The following is a 27,521-nucleotide window of genomic DNA, read 5'->3' as shown; positions in this document are numbered from 1 at the left end:
TTTAGTTGACTCACGCTAATTGGCTTTTCCCTTGCTACGCAATAGCATCCATAAATATCTCTGGTGTTCACGGTTTCACCACAGGTGGCTCAAGCGTTGGTATACATGGTATAAATCCTCAAGCTCCAGCGCTTGCTAGATCGGCTAAACATGAAGGGACAGGCTGACTCCAGTTCCGGCCCTCTCTCTCTGTCACGCAACGTTGCGTGACAGAGAGTGGACCAGAACTGGACTCGTTGACTCCTGGAGGAGCGGCCTTTTAATTTGACGCATTCCGTAAACTTGTGCACAACTAAAAACTGAAGAAATTACAAACTGTAGAGCTACAAATCGCAGTTTTACATACACGTTTTACGCAACTACACTTCTTTATACACAGTCTTATCCGCTAACGGTGATCAACATCTCGGCTCTCTTCTTAAGATCAAGGCAGAGACAGGTGTACAGGTAATAAGAATTACGAAACTGATAACCGAGAGAACAGACGTACTGAATCATCACATTCTCCCAACTAGCAGCATAAGAATATGTATGGAACGGTAAGGAGAATCTATATGTTGATATCTATCAGGGCTTAGGGGATAAAGATGCTCACTAGAAAGTGAAGTTTAGACTTGGAAAACATTTGCTGCAGTCTCTACGAGTCTGGGATGTTTAATACATCTCAACAGCTTTCCTTTCTCCAATTCTGTGGAGTGAAGTCTAAGCTTTTCCTTGTTGTTTAGCCGTTTAGCCGTTTAGCCTCCAAGCGGCCGCTAGTGACGCGGAGGACCGGACACCAAGCTTCTTTCTTGCTTCAACTACTGTTTTGAACCTACGTGTCTTTCTGGTCAGCAGCAGCCCCACTCTTAGCCTTGGCTTGTCGTTGTCGGATTCTCTCTCGCCAGTCCCCCTTGATTTCTTCAAAGTTAGGATTGTAAGCTGCCTGACCACTGGGGAAAGCAAAATGTTAGATTGAAATGGGGTTCTACTTGATCCAAGCCACTTGTAATACTAATACCTTTACATAATAACTCAAATTAGCCTCGCATTTAGATTGGTTTTTACTTATGATCAATTGGACGACAGACGTATAGATGTCGTCAATAACCTTTGGTTTTGTTTCTTTATCATATAAAACACGCAGATTCCAAGATGCCGAACGTCTTTATTTGGTCTTGCTTTCTTTGTATAAAGTCTCTTATGGAAATTAACAAACAACGGAATCTTAGAAAATTTGTACTTTTCGGCAGAAAGCCTCCTGGCCATGTTAGAATTACGAGTTTTTGGCGCGCAGACTGCCGGATTGAGAAAATATAGGCATGTATGTCGTACATAGCATTTTAGCTTGCATTCAAGCGTCATACAAACGTCTCTTAAACCAAAACTTCCTGTCATTACTCCATGAACGAACGAACTAACGAACGAACTAACGAACGAACTAACGAACGAACTAACGAACGAACGAACAAATGAATGACTGGGTCAATCAATCAATCAATCAATCAATCAATCAATCAATCAATCAATCAATCAATCAATCAATCAATCCGTCAATTAATCAATCACGCGTCATTTCGTCCTCAAGACGGCACAGAGAGAACCCAAGCCAAAGGCTTCAAATCAGTTAATTCTTGAAGGTTTTTTGCAACACAAGATAATCTCAAAAAAGCGTTCAAGTTAAATAAATCGAAATCGATGACTTGACGTTAAACAATCAAATACCTCTCTAAGTGTACTTTCTTCCATTCTTCTATTTGTCGCACAGGATCATTATGTTCCTCCTCGTCTTCGCTGCTGTCCAGTGCTGGTTCTTCTTGTTGTTTTATACTCTGCCACTTCTGAACCAGAGAAGAAACTTTCCGTGCCTTGGACGAAAGAAGCGCCGAACCAACTTTGGACGTCTGGAAAACAAGCAACAAACGTTGATTGAAAACCTCATCTTTGCTTTTACTGGGTAGATAATATATTTGGCTCGATAGAAACGGTCAGAACGATCCGTACGTAGGGTTCCAGAAACGGTTCCAGAATTCCAACGGGTCAATTCCCGCTGCTTCCACCAAATCATTATAAATTTCCACTTTATTTGTCAGGTCATGTAGCTGATCTTGTCGGGTTTATGACCCGAGACCCCTCACTTATCTGGAACACTGCCTATGCAACGGAATATTTCACCTAATAAATGTTTTTGTTTTAAGGTGGTTCAAAACAGTTCCCAGCAATTTCCAAGACTTTCCAAGATTTTGATACGTCATTATAACCACCGTAACAGTAAAGATTTCAAAGACCAAAACGAAAAGGCTAACTGCTGGGAAAAAATCGGGGAGAAATTTAATTTATCGGCGGCTGAGGCGGAGGTCAAATTCCGCAACATAAGAACTGCGTATGGTCGTTATCTGAAGCGATTGAAAACGCTACCTTCTGGATCGGGGCGAGATGCAGTGCCAAGAGAATTTCAAAATAGGTTGACTAAAAGAAGAAATAAATTTGTTTGCAGCAAAATTTCCTCCTCAACGTCCGCTATATTGTTTGCTGCGATTTCCCGCCAGCACAACACGCGTGTAATTTTGACAGTTCCGCTGTCCGAAATGTATGCAACAGTCGGCTCTGCGATCGCTTGCGATCGTCTGCGATCGTCTGCGATCACATGGAAACCAGCCTTAAGTTGATGCTACAAGTTTGGTATAAAAAATCCTGTCCAGTCATTGGTGAACACATTGGTATCATTTTCGTGAGACAGTAGATTACCATAGCAACAGCATCACCTGCTAAAAACGCCTTTAATTTTCGCTTTAAGTATTCATAGTTCGAAAACCACGCGGTAAAACTATTTTTTTGTTATTTTCAAATTTTTGATGAGCAGGATAAGATGCAACTTTTGGCAAAGTTTGAAACAATTCTGCATGGGGTTCAGAGCCACCTTAAATTTTCGAACATTTATGGAAGTAGTCACACGACATCTGCTTACAACAGTAGTGACCAGAGGAGAAAGATCACAGTGAAACAGAAAACCTATGTGACAGTTAACTGCTCAGCCATCACGCAAGGAACGTCTTTAGTGTGACAGTATCAACTTCGGCCCTGTCCACACCACGCCGAAGGTATTTGAAAACGGAGGTTTCACTCTGTAAACGCATCAAATGTTTTCCTCCAAACTACGCCGAAAGAGTTTAAAAACGCAACAATCACCAGTCATTTTGGATTTGAGTTGGGAAAAAAAACTCGGGCAGGGAAGTCACGTGATTAGCGTGACGTCATCGTTTTCAGAAAGCTCCGTTTTCAAAATGCTTTCTCTCCACACTAAACGCAAAGCCGGCGTTTTCAAATTCCTCCGGTTTGAAGAGCGTTTTCGAAAAGTTCCGTTTTCGTGACGGATTAGTGTGGACGATAGGCCTAACCGTAGAAATGAAACTGCGTTTTCAAAGTTCTCCGGCTAAGTGTTAATGGAACCTAAAGCAAGCAACTTTTTTAAAAACTTCACCTTTTTCTTCTTCTTGACTTTAGGTTTTGTCGATACTGTCGCCGGTGAGGATATTACAGCATCAGTCGTTTCCTAAATAGAAAAAAAAAAAGGCAAGTTAAGAAAACAACGGCAAGACGAGCAAAACACTAAATCACTCTTGATATAAATCTCACGAACCTGAGGCGGCGCTGGTAATTGAATTCCAGTAGTTTGTGGCACTGCTGCGAGCAAAGTCACAGGAGGGGGACTTGCACTAGCCATGTCCAAATCGGAGTAGTCGACCACAGGTCGTGAAAGTGACGCAGGTTTTGCTACTGAAGTTGTTGGCATTTCATCACCAGGAGGAGGGGGTGGGGCTTCTGCTGGTTCTGGGGGTGGAGGTGGGGGTGCAGAGGATTCCACTGGAGGGAGAGGAGGGAGATCGTCTGTACCTGTGTGACATTTAACAAATCGACGTCAGTTTTTCATGCGTCTGTCCTCTTAGTGATCATGAATTTCGTCATAACATTGTCAAAGTAGCTGTGGATACACGAGGCGATAGCCGAGTGGATCAGCTATCGTATTGTTTTTTTACGATAACAAATTGTCAAATTGTCCGTTCTCGCTCGTTGACGCATCGCATAAACTATAAATTCATGTATCTGTCCGCATATTGACAATGAAAATTAGCCAATGAGCGCACGAGAATTTCTGCAGTTATTGTAAAAAAAGAAATAGTTACGTATGGCAATGCTTATCGTGACCAGGTAGACATCGCATGTTTAAGGACTAAATTACCCCACCGCTGATATTTTCCAGGCGTCACAGATCTTTCCACGGCGATGTCGACCGGAAATAGACAGAGTTATACGTTTCAATTAAGAACATCTCATTTCAAACCACTGTCGGAAACTTGTTAAATTTGGTGATTTATCTGACTTCCTAGGACGTTTAACCAGTGATTCCGAAATTATATAAAAGGCTGCACTAACCGAGCCTAACGGCGGTCCGCACCGTAATGCATATACGCCAAACAATTCTGCGACTGCAGCACTTCGCTATCACTTTCACTGACTAGGGGACTGCAGAATACAGTGAAACCACTATTATACCTGTTCTTTCAAATGTATGGAATTATCAGTTTTCAGTAAACACTGTGAAAAGCAAGATCCAGTGCTGCATCGTAAATTCAGTGCGGCCTCGGGAAACTTGAGATTTTTAGCAATAAAACTTTTAAAATATATTTCATTTAGTGCCATTGTGTGCTCAATACACGCGTCCGTTGAATAGGGACTCGTTATAAAGGTTAAAATACAACGCTAACTTCGGGACTCTCACGCTTTAACTAAACACACACCTGGGGGAGGGGGAGGTGATTCTTCTTCTTCGTATGGAAACGAGGCGGTGAATGACACAACTTCAGAGCCAACATCTGTTCCGGGAACAGGCGGATTGACAAAGGACTCTAAATAAAACCACATAAAACAGTGAATCACAACATACAAAAGAGAAAGAAGTTACAATCAATAAGCGCAAATCCTCTTGTGCCAATACTGTCTCTACTGCTAAGCCCGCAAGATATGCCTTCAACTACTCTATGGGGCAGTCTTTTACAAAACAAAAGAATGAAATGGCGGTCATGTTGGTGTACCAAACCAATCCTGTGGGAATTCAACTCTTTTCCTATGTAAACAATTTCTTTTGTTCCCATAAATTTGCATGGCAGCTGGACACGTGAGAGAATACGCTCTATAGTAGCGATTGACTATTTAATACATGTGGTAAATATGATAACTATGATATTTCCAGTATTGAACCAGACCTTCCCCAGGAAGAAGGTCTACAGACCTATGCATGACTGGGTAGGGAAAGCTTTCACGCAGCAACACAAACGACCTGTTTCCTGTCAGACTGGGCATAATTCGGCGTAAGTACATTTTGCACTCTTCTTCTCGTTATAAAAAGTTCTTTTGCCTTTTTTTATCGCGTGGAATTCTAAATACGAGATGTAACACCAAAACGCCACCAAAAATAATTCTACAAGGCCAGTGGTTGAGGGTTTTTATGACGTTAGATACAAACCAGCTATACCTATTTTAACTGAAGAGGATACCACTGGTACGGTTGGCATGACAACTGACATCGCAGGCGCTTGAGCCATCGGCAAATAAGCTGAGAGAAACAGAATTGTATTCTCGTCAGATGATAATTCTCAGAATTAAACTCAAACGAATTTTATGGAGAAAGTAAAGAGAATTGATCTTTCAAGCTTGACAGGACAGTAGAATCAATTCATCAAAGAAGAAGTGCTGACAAATGCCGGGAAACACTACTACTACCATAACATTTTTTACCTGGATAGCTCCACACTCCCACACTCTGATTGCTTGTCACAGCCGCTGCCGAACTCTGGACCGGCGCCTCTACTGAGGGTGTGTCTTCCTTGACATCTGTCCCACTCTCACCTGATGGGTACTCCCATTGCGAGTCGCCTGTCACCCTGTTCGTGTAGTAATATCGTTTGTGTGTCCTGCCAAAAGCAAACAGAGTACAACAAAACAACAGAATGAAATGCTACACCATAGCAATACTTCTCCTAACATTACAACTGGAGAGCATTCATAATGAGCGTAAAACTATCCATGACAAGGATCCACTTACAAAGAGAAATTCATTTTTTTTTTTGGTCAAAAAACCCCTCCTGTTAGATCAGCCAAATTTCTTACATCGCTCAAAGGTAATATTATTATTTTCTCGCAAGGATGACTTCTTCACTCAATATGAATGCTCGAACCAAGTTCCTTGGTAAATAATTCTTGTACGCTCTTCCTCAAGAGCTAAGAATGTATTACCAAAGATGCACATAACTGTTTTAATTAAGCAAACTAAGGAGTTGAAGATGTTTGTACATACAGTTCCACTGACCTTGCTCATGTCCTACTTTGTTTCTTGTCTTGCGATGCTGGTCTTGCTGTGGTGGTGGTGATCATCAGCGAAGTGAGTTCGAGTCCAGTATCCTGATGTGCCATAGGGTATCCAGTCCACAATACAAAGTGCACAACCACAGACTAGGGTAACAGACATAAACAGACAGACATACACAGACACAGACAGACAGACAGACAGACACACATACTCATGTACAGATGAACACATGCTACACTGTATGGGTACTCACAAGATTGTACTGACTTGGTCTCTACGAATGATTGAAACCACAGTTTTGGGCAGTGATGTCACTTGTTGACTGACAAGTTGATATGAGTACTTTTGAGTTCTTAGGTAACTTTTGATTAAACTATGTAGCCAAGTTGAACTTTGTAGGGCCATGAGACACCTAACACCTAAAGGCCCTGCATGGAATAGCATCCTTCCTCCAAGTAGGGAGGATTGGTCAAGAAGATTGCAAAGGAAAGCTGTTGACTGAAACTGATTTTTCAACTGTTGCCTATACTGTAGCCATGGAGGGAAAAGTTTCAATACATAGACTTCTCCCTTACTTTCATAAACGTTCATGCCTCTGTCCAAGAAATGGAAAATAACAAACACACAGTTTTGTCATTACATCAGAACTGTTTTCCTCCTGATGTTTCTGCAAGCAAACTTCCTCTAGTACAATGTTTCTTGTTTTCTCAAAACTAAAAATCGGTGAAAATCAAAAACCAAACAAATAAAACATTTGCCGGGTTTTTGTTGAAATAGAGACAAAATGTGGCAGTTTGTTAGAACAAGAAAGGCTCTGGGAACAACAACAGCAGGTAATTGTTTCCATGTAGCTTTTCAAAGTTCAGAATGTTCTTCCAAACTTTATCGAGTGTTTCTATGTCACTCAAGAGAAAAACGGGGAAGATTTGTTCTATTTCTCTTGGAAAACACTTTCATTACGTCAACAGCTCGAGTAAGTTCTGTGTGTTTTTTGTTTAAATCGTGTTATGGAAGGCCAGCTTTTAGCGTGTGTTTTAAAATAAGGGGATTTCTACAGGGCTTTACAAGTATGCCTTTGCCCAAACTTTTCTTGAAACTGAACCAAGGAGAAACAAAAGACTGACAAAACACATGCACAGACAAGACAATAACACTTGCAGCAGAACATTGAACAGAGAACAAACATCACTAAACATATGGATCACATCAATGAAGGATGGCTAGTTTCTGAAATTTTCACGAACCTAACACTGACCAACTTCTTAAAAGATGACGATGAAACCGAGGAAGCCATAACGAGACAACTTGATAATTATCACAGTCTATAGCTGTGCACAGTTCATTACGACTCCAAGCCTGTTGCTCAGTCCAAACAGGCAGGATACTCCCCCCTGGCAAAACACAAGACTGATACAGTACCTGTCCCAGTGGCACAACCAGCCAGGGGGGGCCGCAGACTCCTCATACTGCTTGAGCCGCTTGTCAGCTTCACCGAGCTTGTCAATCAAGTGACGGCTGTCTAGAACTCCTTCACGCCAATCACTGATTCGTGTCTGGAGGTGAAATATATAAACCTAACTTAGTTTTGCTAGACACAATATATTGATCTTTGGGGCCATAATCTCAAGAAAGCTTTTCGTTCTCGGAAGCAAAACAAAACTTGTCCATTATGGTACTGCTTATTGTGCTGTACAAGGTGGTTCTAACATTTAGGTCTGTGGATGAAATCATAGTGTTTGACTATTTAAATGAAAGCAATTGAGCAGTACTTGGTACTGTTTACCATGCGGTAAAGGGTGGTTCTTACTTGTGAGTCTGTGGATGAACCCCTAGTGTGTGCCCATTCAAATGAAACTTCATGTACATGTACTTAATAATTTAATGTTAGGGGGAAACAATGCAATGGACTAGCATCCCATCTGCAGTGGGGAGTAGAAATACTCCTAGTCATGTCATGCTACAGAAACCGGGATAAGCTCCAGCTTGACAGGCCACTTGCAGACTTTACATGTACCTATAATTATATACATGCACATAGACAAACCTATTGAAGGTAAAGCTCCTGAGTGGTCCTTACCTCCATTTCAATGAGCAGAACCTTCAAGTCAGACACACCATGTCGAGAGACCTCTAGGAAATCCAGCTTATTGGTGAGCACTGACGTCAAATCCAAGATTTTCAGCTGTGAATTAAATACAAAGAATATCCAGACTTAGAATTTTCATTATCCACATTCATTAAGTCAAGTACAAAATAACAATGCATCAACGGATGTTCAAAATGTTCTGGGGTATCCAGTAAAATTAAGGGCAAGGAAAGTGCTATAAACCAAAGCCAAACTTTTGCCTTCCCTTTCTATGTTTGGAAATGTTCGTCCTCAGATACATGTATTCTTTTAATACTTGCTACACTATCATTCTATACTTGCATGGATTTTTTTCACATTTTCTGCATGAACATACAGTCTGTTCTTATTAACCTTGGTCAAAAAGTTCTCCTACCCTGTAACCTTCCTCTTCTGTATTATACTTCTCCTTTTTTTCCTCTGCAAGATGGCCAAGAAATATGTGCATAATTATCATTAACTTAAAAACATACAAGCATCATGACAAATAAATGCAGTTTGTCTTTTTACAACTAAAACAGGACTACTGATAAGCCTGCAAAGAAAACAGATTAGCCAAGTTGCTCTTTGGGCTAGCCTGAAGGTCTCCCTTGTTGGCCTCACTTCAAGTAAGAACTAAAAAGTTGCCCATATGAAAAGTGACAGATAACCAACGGACTAACAATTAGTGAAAAAATCAACTAGACCTGGACCATCACGCAGGGCATTCTTTAGCATGTTTTAATGTGTTTGAAACCCAGCTTTATTTAATAGAGTACAACTACATGCAATGCATAAAACAAGTCCGAAATAATATGCCACAACATTTATGTGGTAGGAAACTGGTAATAAGTATGATGAAGTTGTGCACCACTCATAAATCTCCTGACCATCCTCAATGCAGACACAGTGCAACATTGCTCACAATACTGCTTGCAATGATTAGATTGCATTGTGTGAAACTTTTGAAGCTCTTCTGTGTAAAATTGCCATTCTAAGTAGAACCTTGTTCTACCATTCTGCAATATTGTGCAATATATGCAATATCACTCTGCATTAAGTCACTCAAAATCACACTTTGAGCAGAGCTCCTTTAATATTAACATCAAAGTTTTTTTTCCTGATTCATTAGTTGTCACCTGCAACAGATTTTTCTTCTTTTTTCTCCTCCGTGCCAACAGTTTTCAGATGCTCAAAGACTTCAGGTGGCAACAGAGGTTTCTCTTCCTTGTCTTCATTTTTGTCTTTGTCAGCTTCATCTTCAGACATCTCCATGCTCTCCTCCACCAAAATGTCCTGCTTACCAGCTTTCTCATAGGTGTCTGATAACAAAAAACCAGCCAGGAATACATAAATAATAGCCTCCATTTGGCACCACAATATGCTTGGATATTTGTCCATGGACATTATCTGTTCCGAGAAGTGAACAGTTTTGCAAGAGCATGACTCGAGGAAAACTGTGAGCTTTGAGGAACTGATAATGTCCGAGGACAAATATCAGAGCATATTTTTGCGCCAAATGCAGGGCTTAAAAAAAAAAAATGTTCATTACGCCTCGCCCTTTGGACAAGCAGCTCTAAAAGTTTGCTTGCCCAGGGCAAGACTAACTTGACTTTTTTCTTTGCCTAGTTACCAGACAATATGCCTGATCCCTTGCCCATCAGACAAGTGAAAATGACAAGTTACTTGCCCGGTGGGAAAATCTACTTGCCCTGGACTGAACTGGACAAGACAGCACTTTTTTGAGCCCTGAAACGGAGGCTATTCCATTTATTATCCTTCAAATATTTTTTACAACATATGCAATTTTGAAAATTGGGGAATATCACTCAGATATTCCACAGTTTTAGCTGGGGAATATTCAGTCACATGGCACATTTATACCAATTGCATGCGAGCTAAAACATTTGGTGGATTATAAAAATTAACAACAGTTTAAAAGAAGTGAAGTGAAGTTTAATAGAATGATAAATGAAATTGAATTGCTACCCTGCAGGACTCCTAATTTGTGTCTTGATGTACCACTACACTCTCCATACAAAATTACAAAACTCAGTGTAAATCTGTTAAAGAGAATTTCTATCCTGACCTTCCAGCAGCTGAGCAGCAAAGTCATCATCAGAGTCCTCATCCACTTCCACAAGCTTTGGTCTTTTTGCTGGAACTTCTTCTTCATTGTCGACAGATTTACTAGCCTTTTGTATGGCAGCTCTCTTTTCTCCTGACCTTTCAGTGTCACTGTCTCTATCTTCCCACGAATCAACCACTTGAAAGCTGGACTCAACATCATCATCATCGCTGTTGTCTTTTGAACTTGCTTCCCTGATGTCATTTTCTGAGGCATCTTCTGACAGTTTTTCTTCATTTTCCATTTCTTGGTAAAACAGACAACAAGATTAATACATGCATAAGTCAACACATGGGCAGTTGCGCTTTCGAAAATTACAAGAACATTTTTAGTAACAAGGGAATATTTCAAAGATTTGAAGTTTGAAGTTTTCTTCAGCCTTAATAGTTCATTTTTAAGATAGCCATACTTTCAATATTAGTTAATTATAATTATTATTGGTATACACAAGTAAAGATTTTAGATTTTTAGATCAACATAATTTCTTAACTTTTTTTCACACAACCCCACAAGCCAAAGGCGATCATTATCATTGTTGTTGTCATTCTCTTTGTCATCACTGTCATCATGACAATCTTCTTTCTCTGATAAAAAACTGATACTCAATATAATTTCTTAATTTGTTCCAATCTGGGTTTATCTGCTTAAACATGCAGACAACACTCATAACACTTAAAAACAACTTGAAATCATCATCATCAGGAATAAAATTAATAAATATAAATTGTCTTACATGATTTTCAGAGTGTGATCTTCAAGTTAAAGAAGATTACATGTACTCTTTATCATGCTAGAAACATACCAACTTAAAACAATTTGACCTACAAAATAATTATTATAATATTGATTTCCTACAACAGTTACTATAAATAATAAAAAACAGTTTACTTAGCAATATGCATGTGATAGGACAGCCAAAAAGAGCGTGAACTACACATTTTCCATTTAACAAGGCACCAGAAGGTACCCCATTTCATTCCCATGGTCAACCTGGTGAGATTCTGTCTTGACAAAAAAAAATATCCTATAGTGCATGAAGTTTCAAACACAAGTTACTGAGAAGAGCTTTCATACAGTGCAAGCTTCTTTCTAAATATTTTGCTAAAGAATCTGAACTTTGACCACAGGCACAATTGCAAATCAGACACATAATAAACTTGTAAACACATTGCAGCAGCTATTTGAATTTCTAAATCACCTTTTGCCTCCTCAGAATCGTCTTTATCTTCTAGATCACCTTGTTCACATTTCTCCTCACCATCAATACCAGGTAGTTGATCATCACCTGCAGTTTGTGTATCGGGAGCCGCTGACAATAATTGTTCAGGAGGATGCCACTGCACTTCATTTGTTTCCATATTCCAGTAGTAATAACAGTTTGTAGCTTCATCAAGGCAGGCCTGCCACGGGTACATGTCACCTGCTGAAAAAGGGTAAATTCCATAGTAAAGGAAATGATCAATCTGAACCGATCATCAAGTCTACCACTTACGTGTACAGTGTTGGAAACTAAATTTTGATAGCACTTGCCATTACGGCAAGTGACTCTCAAAATCCACTCGCTTGGTGGACATTTTCACTTGCTCAGAAAAGTGGCTCCCCTCTCCCAAAAATTCTCCGCAATGATTCACAAATCATGCATTTTTCAATAGCTTGTTACCACGAAGGCCCAGCTTCAGTGCCATTCCATGCTGAGCTTTCTTGTTCTGGTCCATTTATGAGATGCCTCCTTAGGATCAATGATTGATTTTATTGTTTTATCCTCAATTTTATCATCAACTTTTGAGACTCCTTGGAAATTTTTCACATTACTTATTTCCGTAGTCTTAGTTTAATGGACAGCTAGCACTACCGAATTCACATAATATCCCTAGAATCAAGACATTTTGGAGTAGTCAACTTGTTGCCATGTGGAAGACTGGTGTTTTTTTATACTACAAAACACTTTCGAAGCAGTTTCTATTCAAGGTAAATCTTTGTGAGATTTGTTTCTTAATGTCTCATGTTGGCTGATGTGCTGGCCAGCATGTATTAGATTCTTTACATTCACCAATTTTCCAGATACAGTAAGAGGTAGTAAAATATTGGGTCAAAAACCAGACAAGGATGGGGCTGCATTATTCAACTTATCAATAGAAAGCTTTTCACAATCTGAGGAAACATGTCCAAAAGCTCCATGCATTTCCTCATTGACACCTTGGCTTTAAAAAGTACCTGAAACCTTCAGGTCAAGATCTGACAACTTCATTGCCAATCTAAATACCTACATTTGTTTCAGCTAAGAAAAAAACTAAGCTGGCTCATTAAGAAGCTGAACCATAACCAGTAGCCAGGACTTAGCTACATACCTGTATGAGATTACATGCACATGTATGCTAAAAATAAAATAGCCCTCTTGGGTGTACAAAATAATATGTACATTATTCTCTCACAAAAAATCTTGGGGAACACATCTACAGGGATTCAGGAAGCTCAGAGTTAGGAAAAACCCTATTAAGTACCTTCTTTCATTGTACAAGTAAAAGGTGACAAACATTAAATGGTTGAAAGTTCTTTTTCATCCAAGTCAAATGAGGAAAAGAAGTTTAGGACATGACAATAATCAATTCAAAGAAGGGTCATTCCCTCAAGAGCATCTTTATTCAAAATGTTTACACAACTTAAGGTGGCCAAACACAGTTTTCAAGAGCCTATGCCTAATTCACCATTACTTTTAAGCTATTTATGCTTTGGCGCCCGTTTTTTGCAAGCGTCAAGGTTAACCACAGAAGGGTTTATTATCGCATTTTGGCTAAGGTGTGTGCTGTTGCCATGGCAACGGGGCGGGTTAAAAACAAGGCTTAAAAAATGGTTTTTGTTTATTTAAAAAAAATCCAGTCGTTAGATTTTTTTCATCACTTGCCCACTACGAATTGACATTAAATCCCTTCTGTCAACACTGTTCTAATAAAATTTTGACATAGGCGATTTTCGTAATTCGCCTTTAACCGTTTTCACTGCATGTTCTGTATTATTAAAAATTCCCTATGTCAAAATTCAAATTTTTTGCGATAAATCATTCACGTGGTTTCTGAACTATTTTTTTGCCAAATTTCTTGAAATTCTAACGACTGGATTGCTAGAAATCGGCATGTTTCTGCAAAAGCAATCGGTCTCAATTTTTCGAGCAACCGCGCATGCGCTGCATTTAACTGGGTTCTTTCGGTAACAAAGAAAAAGCTGAGAGTTACTGGGTTCTTTGCGTCGTTACCTTTTCTAACACATTATTGTAATAAAAGACTAAAGCCATCAATACACTGCATTCAATAATAGAGAAAAATAGCGCAGATAGTGTGGGTGTTGAATAAATAAAATGATCGCTCTATTGACGGCATGTTTGTTTTTGCAATCCTTGTGTGCGCGGAGAATTGCATCAGCAAAAGCGCGCGTGAAAACTGTGTTCGGCCACCTTAAATGTGCCTGCCAAATGGGTGAAAAGTTTCCTCCAGGATTCTCATTATGAAAAATCTGACCAGGTACAATTTCGTCGAGAGAACTTGATAAAATAATTTACATGCTAGACTCACTGATACTACACAAGAATTGCCAAGTACCTTCATTTCCATTGTCATCAGCATCTACCCAAGTGTCAGAACCTTCTGCAGCAGACATCACTGGGCGTTCATCTTCTGTGGTGGAGCTGACAGCTTCTTCTGGTTGTCTGTTCACCATTCCATCATCCACAGTGCTAGTGGTGTCTGCATCCATTGATTCTATTTCCTATAGGAACATTCAGCATTGTTCAACTTGAACCACCATCTATGACCCTCCAGGGCAACTCCCAAGGAAATAGGACAAGAAGCTCATTAGAAATTTTGAAAAGAACCCCTATAAGGTACCAAGATCCTGTTTTGTGGGCTTGGCTTGAACTTTTTTTCACCACTAAGAAATACAAATTCTAAAATGACACAATATCTCCTGTCATTTTTTTTTTCAGCTCAATACCCTAAAAGGTACAACGTAAGCTCTCACTTTGGACTTTTTGAGGTTGAACACCCTGAGAGCCACCAAAACCACTTTTTTAACTCCTAGAAGGTACAACGAGCACCCTGTCCTTTTTTATGTGGGAGACCCCCCTCCCCTGCAGCAACTTCTGTCTCATATATGTAGACAAGTTGGCTTTGCTGAGTAACTAACAATTTTTGTTGACCATCAGTGATAGTTGAATAGGCTAGACCAATAACAACAATTAATGTTAAAAATCTCGAGAAACTTTTTGGGTAACAAGTCTTACTTTAAAAAAGTCTGCCAATTTGGCATCAATTTCCGCATGCTGTCCAGTTGACGATGTGCTGGGAATAGCAGACTCCTCTTCATAGTTTATTGAGCCATTTTGATCATTATTGTCAAGGTTCTCTTCGTCATCTGTAAGAAAAAGAATGTTATTGGTGCTAGTTACCTAAGAAGGCAAAATAATAGTTCTCAAATACATTTTCGTTAACAAAATAATCTGAAATTAAGAGTGTACATCAATGGCAATACCAACCAACCAACCAAGGCCAAGGTCATATAAAACACGAAAAATAAACAATTATTTTGTTTCCTGAAAATTGAAGGACGTTGCAAGTCTTTAGATCCAAACAACCAAAAAACAGAACTTGGTAATCTCTCATTCTTGTTTAGAGGAGGGCAAGAACCTCTTGTTTAGTGGTCAACACTCCCGTTACTAAAGTACCACTGAATAACATACATACATATTTGAAAATAGGTCATTTCCGAGTTGGCTTTTGCCTCTGTGTCAAAACGAGTCTTCGTGCCAACCATTCATATGGAAATGCTTTCCGCCAACATGTTCATTTTCATGCAGATCAAACTCATTTTCATATGAAAGGTTTTGCATGAAGACTCGTTCTGAAACAGAGGCACAAGCTAACTCGGAAATGGCCTATTCAGCAAACCTTCCATCTAAATTAACTTCTGCATGTTTTTCTTCAAGCTGTTTAAAGAGGTTGGTTATCATACTCATAATGTTGAAATAGCCTTACATTCTGTACTCTGAGCAAATTTTGAAGAATTATATTATAAGCTATTAACATCTAATATGAATTAGATCTGGATTGTATACTCAGACCCTCTATACTAAAAAGAATTAAATGACAACATTTTAATTTATCATGTCTCTTACCTTCGTCATCACTGTGGTCAGCATATGATCCAAGTAAACCAATACCTACAGAATGATATTCATTGACAGAGCAGTGAATAAGGCATCACAACCATGCCTAAACTGTCACTTTACTGAGTGATTTATTTGCAAGAGCTTCACTAATACACTAGCATCAAACAACACACATGACAAAATCAGTTACCTGAGAAAGAGTCAAACACATAAATCAAATAAACCAGAATATTCCATGGTCTAAATTATGAATATTTATTCTCCATATATCTATAATTCCTGTTGGTATATTTGAGAGTTTAATGAGTGTGTAAACAAATAAAATTTTGAGTAGCAAAAATTATTAGCCAGTGCGTATCTAAAATTATTACAGCTGATCATATTATTTTTTATTATTGACTGCACTGTACAATAATTACCTGTTATGCTGTTAGGATTGATGGTTCTCGTTAAACCACTTGACATGGGAACTGCATTTAAAAATAAGCAATTATACAAACTAAGAGATATGCTTCTTAAGGTACATATGACTGCTAATAAGAAAAATGGTCGAAATTTTGGCCTTTAAGGTACATAATTATGACTGCTAATAAGAGAAATGGTCCAAATTTTGGCTCAAAAAATTTTAACAAGCAACAATCAAGCAAATTTCTGTAATGGTCGAATGCATTGGGTCATTGGGTTATTAGATCATTACAAGTTTGCCGTGTGCCTCGCATGTGTTGAGTATGACCTCCCTGTGGATGTGCACCTTGTGATATGTGCTTTGCATTTCTCACTCAGCCCTTCTCTACTTTGACAAGTATTTGGGTTGGTAAGCATCTCCACAGATCCTATTGGTGTCTGGTGGTCACTGCTCTTATGGTTGCCATGGATACCTCCATGGCACATAAGCCTTGTCACTATCACTGGCCTTAATTAAGAAATATTATTATTAGTATATCTAAGACCGTGAGCTAGTCATTACACACAAGCACAGAATTATTGGTTGTTTATATTAGATTTACAAATACACCAGCCTACATACCCTCCCCAACTTCTCTTCTAGATACTCTGTCTATTTGAAGAACAGTTCGTCTTCTGGAAGCCTGAGCCACAAGCTGCTTATCTTTGGCTCGCCGACCCATAACTTGTGACCTTTCAGAGCTTCATTCTGTAATGGACATGAAGTAAGTTGAGATTTCTTGGTACAAATTTAGAATACACAAGTCATATGTGACTTTTGAAGCCCATTATGCTGGGGGCATGCAAAAATTGAGTACACCTTTCATCATATTAAACAACATCTAAAGCTGCTACTGAGGCCTTATAATGATGATGATGATGATGATGACGACAACAATGACAATGATGACCACAACGAAGTTACTCTTGTAACAGAATTTTTTTAACCATGTTTCAAAATTGTGTAACATTTTTGTGTTGCACACGACAATTACAACCAAGTTGTAGGTTTGATTTACGCAAAACATTTGGTATCGTTGACTTGCTATAACCTTGCTGTATGAAGGTTATGCAACAAAGTTGTACTGTACATGTCTATCTCCACCCTTTATTCAAAGAAAGGCTAGCCTTTCAACAACCTTTATTTGTTCTGCCTTATTTAATTTAGGGTCTTGAGGAACCACACGTGAAGTGGGATTTTCAACCACAGGTTACAGTAGACTGTTATCACTTAAGAACTAAGACAGGAGTAAACGCTTATAAAGCAATAGTTAAGCTTGATTAATCAAAGAGAATCTGATACATAATTCTTATCGGAGAACTCTACATCACAACTATGCATAAAGACAAATGTTCTAAAGGTATCCCAGAATAAAATATGTACAAAATAACAAAATTACCTTTTAAAACAGCAAGCTCAGGACTATTTTACAAGAAATCACCTTTCAAATGAGAAAAGTCCGACAAAAATGCGTAAAATGTCTCCCCCGCCGAAACATGGTGGATTCGAGCACACGACAGACTCACAAAATTAGTCAGCGGTAAGATATTCAATTAACCTCTAGTGTCCAGTTCCCCTCATGCTAGTTAGTTGCGGGTAATGGCGGCCGTCGCATTCCTTTTTCGGACAGGTAAATTCAGCCTTTTGAATTGTTTTTCCTGCCAATACTTTTCTAGATTGAGCCATTCTTCTTCTGAATTTTATCTTTACGAAAAAGCGAAAAAGAATTATTACGGTTTTGCGACTTTTTGCGTAATCCTTTACAAAGAAGTTCCTTGGTTACTGGACTTCAATCGGATGTTTACATTGGTTTACAGACACTTCCTGACTTTCTTCCATGGATGTTTAATCGAAATAAGGGAACCGCTTAGAAAGCATTTCAGCAAAGGAACCTTGTTTGAAGGTTTCCATCACTCAATTTGTGTATCTGGATCGTGCGTGCTGCGACAACATTTCGTTCAATTGTGCGATATGTAAGCTTAATTATTAGTCATATTGTCTTCGTTTGGCTCTTTGAACTTTGATTATCTGAATCGCAACTCTTGATACTCGAAGAACAAAATTCATGCAGGTTGTTGTTGTTGAATATTGAAGTTAATTTGTGGAACCGCAGCACTTGGCTTGAAAGTTGACTTATTGCGGGGGCAATATCGTATTTTGACTCCAAAATCTTGACGCTGTGTCTCTATGTCCGGCAGCCGGACAGGATTTTCAAAATACTTCGTGTCCGGCAGTCAAAATTTTTTTTTTTTTAAATTTCACTTAATAATGTCAAATCCTTGTTTATATGGCTGAGTACTAATTTTGGTGAGCCCGGCACCCGGTATATCTGGATTTATAACGTAGACTATTATAAAATAACCGGCAGTTTTCCTCATCATTGTACATTGTAGAGTTGTTATCGTAAGCTAATTATATATTTATTTTTGATTGTAAGTTAATTGTAGATATTTTATTCTTCTGTAAGTAACTTTAATGTAAATAACGTATGTTATTGGTAAATAAAAAAAAAAACAAAAAAAAAAACCGGCAGTCAAAACGTTTGAATAGCACTCCGGTTAGCCTAAAAAGCACTCCAGTTAGGCTAAATAGCTTTGCAGTTAGCCTGTTTATGGTTAGCTTTCAATAATGCTAAGGGTAACTCGATTAATACTGAAAAAATTTCGAAGATGGCCAGCTGGTAGCGGTGGCGCAGTGGTCATCAGTATCGCTTACTAGGCCAGCAACCTGTGTTCAATTCCTCGTGGGGTCGCCTTTCATAATGTTCATTTTATGTTGTTTTACTTTAAAAGTCTCACTGCCGGACGCGGAGTATTTTAAGAAACCTGTTCGGCTGCCGGACATGTAGCCACAGTGAAATCTTGAACTGCTATTGCCGGTGTAACAATGTGTTTTTAATAACTAACGGTCCTGGAATAGAGAAAGAAAAGAATAACAGAAAATAATGTGATTGTGCTACATTCATGAAAGTTGACAATGTATATCATTCTGTTTTTCCGTTCTCATTTTCAGTTCTCATGCGATCCACAAAGACTCAAAGCCTGCCCAAGGTGTCACCCAGAAAATCACCTGTGCGAAAGTCCTCAAGCAGTGGATCAGTACGATCAGTCAGCCCTCTGAAACGTCCTATCAAGCAAAGGACTAGTGCGTTAGCAGCAAATAAATCTGACAGTGGATTAGTTTCATCCTTTAGAAAGCTCTCTATAACCCCAAATCCTCCTCCACCGTCACGGTCTAAAAGCACATCTCCCAGGAAGTCAAAATCCAGCCATGTTCGAGCATTAAGCTCTTATGCTATAAATTCAATAGAAGACATTGTGAATCTCATAAAGGAAGACAAATGCAAGAATATTATTGTCATGGCTGGTGCTGGAATCAGCACTCCTAGTGGTATACCAGACTTCAGGTAAATAATATAAACTCCGATTAGATAGCTTGAACCATAGGCAATCTCAACTGTTGGAATTCAATGTATGGTTAAGTTTGTCTGTGACATCAGCTATGGTTGGGGTGACTGTGTCATGTCCTTGCCAGGAAGGCTTAACTCGCACACAACTTCTCCCTGATAGCAAAATTTAAATGAGGAGTTCACGAAGAATAGCTGTAGGTACTTAAATCATTGATCAAGGTTGAGGTCCAGATAACTTATTAACCTAGTCTGAGGACCATACTGGGAGAATATCAATCCTATGTCTTGTGTATAATATAAACATGTAGGCTTTTTTCACCATCCTCTTATCCAGTGTCATAAATGTTGATGAGAGAGAACATTATCATTGTTTTGAAAGCAGTCCACCAACATATCAAGATGCAACTGAGATTTGAGCATTTTACTTTTTTTGTGGTGATTAGGTGATCTCCTCAGTACTTCAATTTTCAAGTGAATCAACAAAAACCCTTCTGATGCAGCATTTGGTTTCTCTCAGATCTTTTGAGATAAGGTGGTTAAAACATAGCTGCTGGTCACTGACCTTCTTGCTCATAGTTTTGGCAAATGACACAACCTCTGGAGTAGTGTCCTCCTCTGTCCATTCCAAGGAGTCAGTCCTAAATTTGTGACACAGCAATCACAACTGTTTCAAATGGTAAATTTAGGACTAACTTGTAACATCCACCATGTATATGATCAGAAAGCTGACTTGACATGACAGGTCAACAGATGGGCACTATTTCCTTACAACACTGAAAACAGCTGTTTACCTGCAATTTTAATGCTAACCTTAGCATTCAACTTTCCCCTTTTTCCATTCAGGACACCAGGAACTGGACTTTATGACAACTTACAACAGTACAGAATCCCAGAACCAACAGCTATTTTTGACCTGGACTTCTTTTGGTATGATCCAAGACCATTTTTCTGCCTGGCAAAGAGCTTGTACCCAGGAAATTACCAACCAAATTACGTGCACTACTTTGTAAAGCTTCTGCACGACAAAGGACTGCTGTTGAGAATGTACACACAAAACATTGATGGGCTGGAAAGATGTAAGCTTGCTAAATTTCAACAGTTAGCTTTCTTTGATGTTTTTGTTATCGTAAAACAAAGAATTAAGCATAGCTGAGTAATGATCGATCTGAAAACAGTACATGGATCACTTTTATTAGTACTGTAATAGTACAATTATTTTTTTTGTGCAGATGGTTGGGTTTTTTGTTTACACTCAAAAGTTCAAGGAAGTAAATTGTATGTTTTTTATTCAATTAGTGGCTGAAGTCCCAGCGGGAAAGCTTGTGGAGGCTCATGGGACATTTTCAACAGCTTCATGTATAAGATGTCAGAAGAGCTATGATGGAGAACAAATAAAGGTACAATGTCAGGAAATGAGCACACATGAACTACAAAAGATCTTTGAAGATGGTATTGTGCTGTACATGTGTAGCTATTGATTATTGTGCTGGTATTGTTTTATCGGCACAACAATGCCCTTTGAATGTTGGAAGAACACTTCAAGTAACTCACTTTTTCATTTGAAGGTGTCTTACATTTTACTGAAGTCAAGCCTCAACTTTGGACCCACAATGTTTTATTTGTCTCAGAGAGAGACTAAACTTACCAACATATTCAGTGGTGGATTCAGATGCTCTGGATGAGGGCAGAAATTGGAATGGGGTGGGGTTAGAGAGTGGGGGTGTGAGCTGCAGAAGAGATCTTTCAGGGGGAGTCTGGGACCCTAAGTTTTTCCCTGTCATGCGACTCAGTGATTTTATGATGAATGCTTTTGTGAATAGTTTGTTGATGTATATTGTTATTTCATTTCAAAGAACAGGAATGTTTTTTTTTGTATATGCACAGCAAACAATCATGGATGGTAACATTCCAAGATGCTCCAGCCCAAGATGTACAGTGAGTAACAAAGCTAGTAAAAGGCAATTGACCTGCATGTGAACTGGGAGTTTTATTGATATATACTAAAAGACTAGTTCAAGTGAGTTTGAGTTGAAAAGGGAGCAAGAGCTTGCCTGCCAACGATGTGGCAACAGTTTGAATTATGGACCAACATGTTATATGTAGGTCGAGTCCATCATTGCTTTGTTGTGCTGAATGGTAATTGCGAGACTTTGTGAGAAGGTGAGACAAGCACTTTTCTTTGCAGGCCGCAAGACATTTTCACTGGCTTTTTAAATTGTGAGATGGAGACCTCCAAATTCAAATCAATCAATCTGGATGCACAAACACTTTAAAACAAGTTCATGACACCTATATTTCTGTATTTCGTGGGTAAAGAAATAACTTTTACATTTTTTTCTTTGTTTCATTTCATTACAAGTCTGTCAGCTGGCATATCAAGACTTCTTTCGAAGCTACAAAATTGATGATCACATTTCCTGTGCTTTCATACTTGTCCACCCTGCGAGCAGAGCCTCCTTGATCTCTTTTTTTCTTGGTACAAGGCATCATTATGTACCATAAGAAAGGCTCTACTTGCAGGGTGTACTTGTCACGACCCTAAAAAGACTCTCAAGTCAAAAAGAACACAATAACCTTTGCAATCTAATAAAAATCATAGCAAAATGTCTTGAAATGGTTGCCAGAAATGGAAACATTGAAATGAAATTATCAGCAGTTTAAGATTTCATGGTGGTTGGAAAGTTTGAAAAATTACTGGTAACATTTCTATGGGAACAAAAGGTGCTTGGTGGAAAATCAGCCTCTGTCTAAACAATTCTAAGTTTTCAAAAGTTTCAAACCACCCCAAAATTTCTGCGTTTTCATTGAATCTCTATTGTTATTTTTTTCAGGGTGTAATAAAGCCAGACATTGTTTTCTTTGGTGAAGATTTGCCCAAGAAGTTTTACTCCTACATCGTGGATTTTCCAAAGTGCGATCTTCTTTTAATCATGGGCACCTCATTAGAGGTCAGGGCAATGCCTTTGAAGTGAAACTTATGCTCAGTTCCGTTTCATTTGTCTCACTGTAAATCTAGGGTAGCATTGATCTTCAGATTGTGTGACGGGCCCAAGGAGCATAATTTGCATATGCATAGGAGGCTAACAACTAATCTCCCAAAAAAATATATACTACCTTCATTTTTCCACCTTCCATAGTCCTCAAGGTGGCAGAGAGTGTGAACAGGTGGCTCTAACGACAGTCTAGCTTCCCAGCAGAGTATGGTATACAGTTATCATGCCCCTCAGGGATTCCTCTTTCCCCCTCCCCTACCTGTCCAGACACAATGCACCTTGCGAGTTTGGGCAACGTTAACTAGCACACCCTAAAATTTGATCAATGCAATATTTTCAATTGTCTTGTACAGAACGTATGTATGCACTTTGTTTGCAGTGTACATTCTAAATAATACTTATTATAATTTTTGGAGAGGTTATTTGCTGTCAGATGCACAGATAATAGCTTCATTTGACACCTTGTCTGTACCTCATGTAAAATGCCTGGGGGGGGGGGGGGGGGACTCTCATATAACAAAAACCGAGGGCTGCTCATCGGAAATTTTTAAAGAATCCCCAAGAGGTCCCAAGATCCTGTTTAGTGGGTGTGGCTTTAAATGTTTTTCACCCCTAAGAGGTACCAGTTGTAAAACAACACATTATCTCCTGTCATATGTTTTCAGCTCAATACCCTAAGGGGTACCGTAAACGCTCCCGCTGTGGACCTTTTGAGACGAAACACCCTGAGAGGTAGCAAAACTGCCTTTTTAACTCCTAAAAGGTATGACGAGCACGCCCTTCCTTTTTTTGGGAGTCTCCCCTGGGGGATAAAATGGTATTTACAAATTTGCAAAGAGACCATCTTATGCAACCTCGTTCCCAGGGTCTCTCATCTTACCGTCCCCATCTTACCGTCGCTCGCTCCAGGGGGCGGTAAGATGAGAGACCCTGGGAACGAGGTTGCATCTTGTGACGTTTTGCATTTTGTATTTCGCCGCAGGTGGAGCCATTTGCAGGAATAGCGAGTGCCGTTGATCGTTCAACGCCCCGCCTTCTTCTAAACAGGGAAATCGTGGGCCCGTTTTCTCGGCGCTGGGAGAAACGCTCAAACGATGTAGTTCAGCGCGGGGACGTTGTCGAAGGCGTTCAGAAACTCGTCGACCTTCTGGGGTGGTCCGAGTCAATGGACGATCTTATGAACAGTGCCAAGGAAAAATGGAAACAGCATACCACTATGATGGACGCGAATGTCAACAAAGCTTCTGAAGAGCTTGCTAAAAGCATCGGCGAAACATCGGAAGTGAAAACATCGGAAAAGCTTCCGCTAAATTCTAATGGGCAACAGAAAAAATTAACTAACGATTCGTCAGGATTAAACCCATTTGGCACCAGAACTCTGCATTCTATAGCGAATGGTTTCGCAGGAAAAAGTGTTCTTTACAGGACAAATAAAAATGTTTTGTTCATGAGCAGAGAAGGACCTTTGAGACCAAATTTGGCAACTCAGAGAGCACCTCTGCTGCCGTTTAGGTATACTCAAAGGAAAGACTTGAGCTCTCAGGACAAGAACACAGACTTCAAAGTTATTGATCCTAGCAAAGATCTCGCCAGTGCAGGTTTCGGCCTTGGTAGGAGAAGCGCGGGTCGCTTGGGGTGTTTTCTAGCGGGGACCGCGGGAGAAAGTTCCAGTGACGATGATTAGATGATTTCAACGGTGCTTCATGTACAACTCCATATAGAGTACCGCTTGGAAGACTGTCAAATTCATCGGTCGAAGATCGACAGTTTTGACTGTTTTCACAGCTTTATGAAACATTCCGCGGGCTGAAGTAGGAATAATGGGGGCTTAGAATGTTGTTGCTCTTTTCTAATTAGAGTCTAAGAGAAGTGAAGAAACGAGGCTCATAATCAAAAGAAATTAGCGGCTAATTTCGAATCAACTGTATAGGCGGAAACTGAAGAACACTCACATATTTAGGTATGATAAAATTAAATGATTCAAACGGTGTGCACTTGAATTTCAATTTTATTTCTGTTTGTGCGTCATCATCACGGCAACAGCAACACGGCACGGCTGCTGTAAGGGTTTGACCGCAAACATTTAACACATTCTCCCGTCTGGGTAATTTTTTTTGGAGTGGCGGGGGTGGGGGAGTAATTTAGGTGCGCTTGTTGCGAGTTTAGAGCGCTAAATCGAGCCATTGTCGTAACTGTAGGTTTACAAATTCTTCGAGAAGTAGCAGGCTCACTCTTCTCTCTTCGAGCTCAAAACGCCAAATTGTTTATCTTGGCTGTTTGTTTTCTTTCGGCGACGAATATTTTACAAGGGAAGCTTATGAGGTTTCGGAAGGGTACTTCTTTACATGAGCTATATAAATTTGTTCGGCGTCAAAGCTATGGAGTTTGAACCGTTTTGGTCTAGGGTATAGTTTGTGTACTCTGGTCTTTGAACTGGGTATGTTTGGTATGAATTGGGTGTGTTTTAAAGAAGCTACGTCACGGTTTGTGCATCTAGGAAGTTTAGCCTAAATTTTTAAAGTTCGTCTTTTGTAATCTGTGTCAATCTTCTCCATCCTAGACCATCCTTGTGTCTTTATGGTTTATTATTGCCTCTTTGATGTTGTTCTATCTTAGTATACTACTATTTTCAGGTTTCCTTAAATTTGAAGATGATTTTGCAGGTCAGCAAAATAACTGAAAATACCGTGACGGAGCTTCTTTTGGTAGATTCGGGCCTGCAATACGGCACGGAATTTTGGGTCGGGTCTGAAGTCGGGTAAGGATTTTAAGAAGTTCGACGTACACCTCCACCAAGTTTTTTTCTAGGAGTAACACCAGGCCGAAACAATACAAAAAAGAATAAAACTTGTTACCGTTTACAACATTTTTTCTAAAAAAATATCGTCCACCCTAAATACAAACTGCGCTTTCACGAAACCTTAAAATCTTTGAAACATGCAATGATAGTAAGCTTGTGGTAAACCTGCGAGCCAACTTGAACAATACTGCGGCGGACGATATGGGATACCGATAACCACAGTAGCCGCAAGGAATTTGGCAAGTACCGCGATACCAGGTTTAGAAACGATGAAATACCACAACTAAAATTGTGGGTTATTGGTCAGGACACCCAATATCACACTAGAATTTTCTCACTTTCTCTTATCACGTGGTTCGGTATTCATTTATAATGGTAATTGGATTGAGTGGAGTGCAATTTGGTCTGAAATCACAAGTAGCATTTCAGACTAAAATTGCATGACACGTATTGTTCAATTGTCACTTTGTTGCATCCCTTTTGAAATGGCACAATTAAATCGCCTTACATGTAACACAGGATTTTGGTAAGTGCTAAATATATTTTTGATCCTGTTGCCGGTTTGGTAAAAAAGCGGAACCGGAAACGCTTTTAAAACTCATTTTGCGGGTATGCAAAATAGAAAAAGATGTGATCACTTTAGAGCAAAAAAATTGTGCGATTCGTGAATAAATCGCGCTAGTTTTCTTACAATATATTTGGTTACTTTAAAAGTAAGTCTTGAAATCTGATTGGTTGTTTTGTTCTAATGTTCCATTCTCATTGGCTGGGAAAAAGATGCGATTTAGAGCAAAAACAGGTGCGATTTGTGAATAAATTGCACTGCTGAGAGCCAATCAAATAGTAAGGATCGTCAGTGATTTCAAAACGGATGAAATAAAAAGTACTGACGGATATTGAGTTCACCAAGATTCACGCAAATAACACACAAATAACTGTTGTTTTCGGAATTCGACTTAAGCTGGGAGTAAAGCCTTGTTCGCTTGGACGAAAACAGACTTCTTCAAGGAACATCCAGTATTTATGGAAAACGCAAACAAGTCAAGAGGATGGCGCAATAGCTTGTTTTCACTTTTCCAATACCACATTTCCCCAGTGCCTGCCTAATATTGCTGCGTTGAATTTCGGAGACGGTTTACACGATATCAGTACGTCTTTCATATACAGGTGCAAGTTCATCCCGGTTCTATCTTGTATTATATATTACCTTTTGTGTTTTTACCATTTACATGAGACCAACACAAAATGTAATGCCAGACCGAGTCACACATGCGTGAGCTAGCGAGCGCAACCAGCGAGCGCAAAAGTCTCTCGCCTGCTGATCGCGCCAAGATCCACTGGGACGAGAGCACAAATCGGCGGGACTGGCTTGCTATGCGGGCTAGTCCACAAGCTACGTACCGGGTCGAGTGAGGATATAAAACACTTAAGCTAATTATCAACTTGAAATCTAATCGCCGTAGAGAGTTCGAGCGATAGTCCCTTGTCACAGCATAGAGGGGGAGTGGCAACCTCGTTCTCAGTGGTCTCTCTTCCCCTCGCCCAGAGATACCCAAGGAACGAGGTAAGTGAACCTTTTGATTCGTTCCATTCTCGTCCCCATAGCCCTTTTCGCAGGACCTTGGCACGAGAAACGAAGGTTCTCGTGCCAAGGCACCACCCTTTGTTCTTAAGGCTTGGAGCATTGTTTTGTTTGTTTACTTATCGTTTCGTTTGCCGAATTATAAAGAATCTAGTAAACGGTGCAGGTCGCCCCAATGTTGGGGGATTATGGGGATTTGAAACGTCACATCACTTCTAATCTTCTAATCCGCATTCGAGCTCAATGACCAATCAAGGCGGTACTTCTATTTATTCCTAACCCCCCCCGGGACGGCATGCTGGTAACCCCAAGCTCGTCGGTTCTACAACTTGGTGGGGATGAACACTGTGACAAGTATCTTGTCAAAGAACGCATGATGGCAATCGAGAGCTGCAGGCGTCGAACCCAGACCATTTGCTCCAAGGAAACTGCCCTTCTATATGTACACACTGGATATTTTCAATTGACTGTAGTGAAACCAAAACCAGGGTGATCACTCTTTGCCAATTGCGAACACACAAAAATCCAGGTGCTAAACTGCACAAAACTTGTGCAA

At 39.6% G+C, this 27,521-nt stretch overlaps 2 protein-coding genes across 4 annotated transcripts; one reads left to right on the top strand and one right to left on the bottom strand.

Moving 5' to 3' along the window:
* Positions 1-318: 318 nt before the first annotated feature.
* LOC110044486 (uncharacterized) lies at positions 319-17,701 on the bottom strand. Of its 2 annotated transcripts, none has more exons than XM_020750040.2 (19): positions 17,581-17,701; positions 16,764-16,889; positions 16,156-16,206; positions 15,743-15,787; positions 14,852-14,982; positions 14,172-14,337; positions 11,777-12,001; positions 10,540-10,824; positions 9,590-9,772; positions 8,848-8,891; positions 8,424-8,528; positions 7,766-7,899; positions 5,776-5,951; positions 5,513-5,593; positions 4,779-4,886; positions 3,620-3,873; positions 3,461-3,532; positions 1,705-1,883; positions 319-932 (listed from the first exon to the last, which is right to left on the bottom strand). In XM_020750040.2, exons 2-19 carry the CDS (start codon positions 16,861-16,863, stop codon positions 815-817), a joined length of 2,457 nt encoding a protein of 818 aa, XP_020605699.2. In that variant the 5' UTR covers positions 16,864-16,889; positions 17,581-17,701; the 3' UTR covers positions 319-814. The 2 variants fall into 2 exon arrangements, with proteins under 2 accessions (XP_020605699.2, XP_020605700.2); XM_020750041.2 differs by having other exon boundaries at positions 17,623-17,701.
* Positions 17,702-17,755: 54 nt separating this feature from the next.
* LOC110044487 (uncharacterized) lies at positions 17,756-24,573 on the top strand. 2 transcript variants are annotated; one of them, XM_020750043.2, is made up of 7 exons: positions 17,756-17,811; positions 19,194-19,587; positions 20,434-20,666; positions 20,887-20,987; positions 21,475-21,525; positions 22,422-22,538; positions 23,566-24,573. In XM_020750043.2, exons 1-7 carry the CDS (start codon positions 17,781-17,783, stop codon positions 24,265-24,267), a joined length of 1,629 nt encoding a protein of 542 aa, XP_020605702.2. In that variant the 5' UTR covers positions 17,756-17,780; the 3' UTR covers positions 24,268-24,573. The 2 variants fall into 2 exon arrangements, with proteins under 2 accessions (XP_020605702.2, XP_020605701.2); XM_020750042.2 differs by lacking the exon at positions 17,756-17,811 and having other exon boundaries at positions 19,130-19,587.
* The last annotated feature ends 2,948 nt before the right edge of the window (positions 24,574-27,521 follow it).

Source organism: Orbicella faveolata, unplaced genomic scaffold (genome assembly GCF_042242905.1).
Source record: "Orbicella faveolata isolate gen_17 unplaced genomic scaffold, um_ofav_v1 contig_2, whole genome shotgun sequence".
Lineage (NCBI taxonomy): Eukaryota > Metazoa > Cnidaria > Anthozoa > Scleractinia > Merulinidae > Orbicella > Orbicella faveolata.
Note: the sequence above shows the minus strand (reverse complement) of the source record. Positions and strands in the feature narration are given on the sequence as shown.

Coding starts and splice junctions, on each gene's coding strand:
- LOC110044486 (XM_020750040.2), bottom strand. CDS start 16,863: ATGGGTCGGCGAGCCAAAGATAAGCAGCTTGTGGCTCAGGCTTCCAGA. Junction 8,892..9,589: donor AGAAGAAAAATCTGTTGCAG/GTGACAACTAAT, acceptor GCCATCTTGCAG/AGGAAAAAAAGGAGAAGTAT. Junction 7,900..8,423: donor TTCTGCTCATTGAAATGGAG/GTAAGGACCACT, acceptor TTTCACCTCCAG/ACACGAATCAGTGATTGGCG.
- LOC110044487 (XM_020750042.2), top strand. CDS start 19,145: ATGAAAGTTGACAATGTATATCATTCTGTTTTTCCGTTCTCATTTTCA. Junction 20,667..20,886: donor CATTGATGGGCTGGAAAGAT/GTAAGCTTGCTA, acceptor TTATTCAATTAG/TGGCTGAAGTCCCAGCGGGA. Junction 22,539..23,565: donor TCATGGGCACCTCATTAGAG/GTCAGGGCAATG, acceptor ATTTCGCCGCAG/GTGGAGCCATTTGCAGGAAT.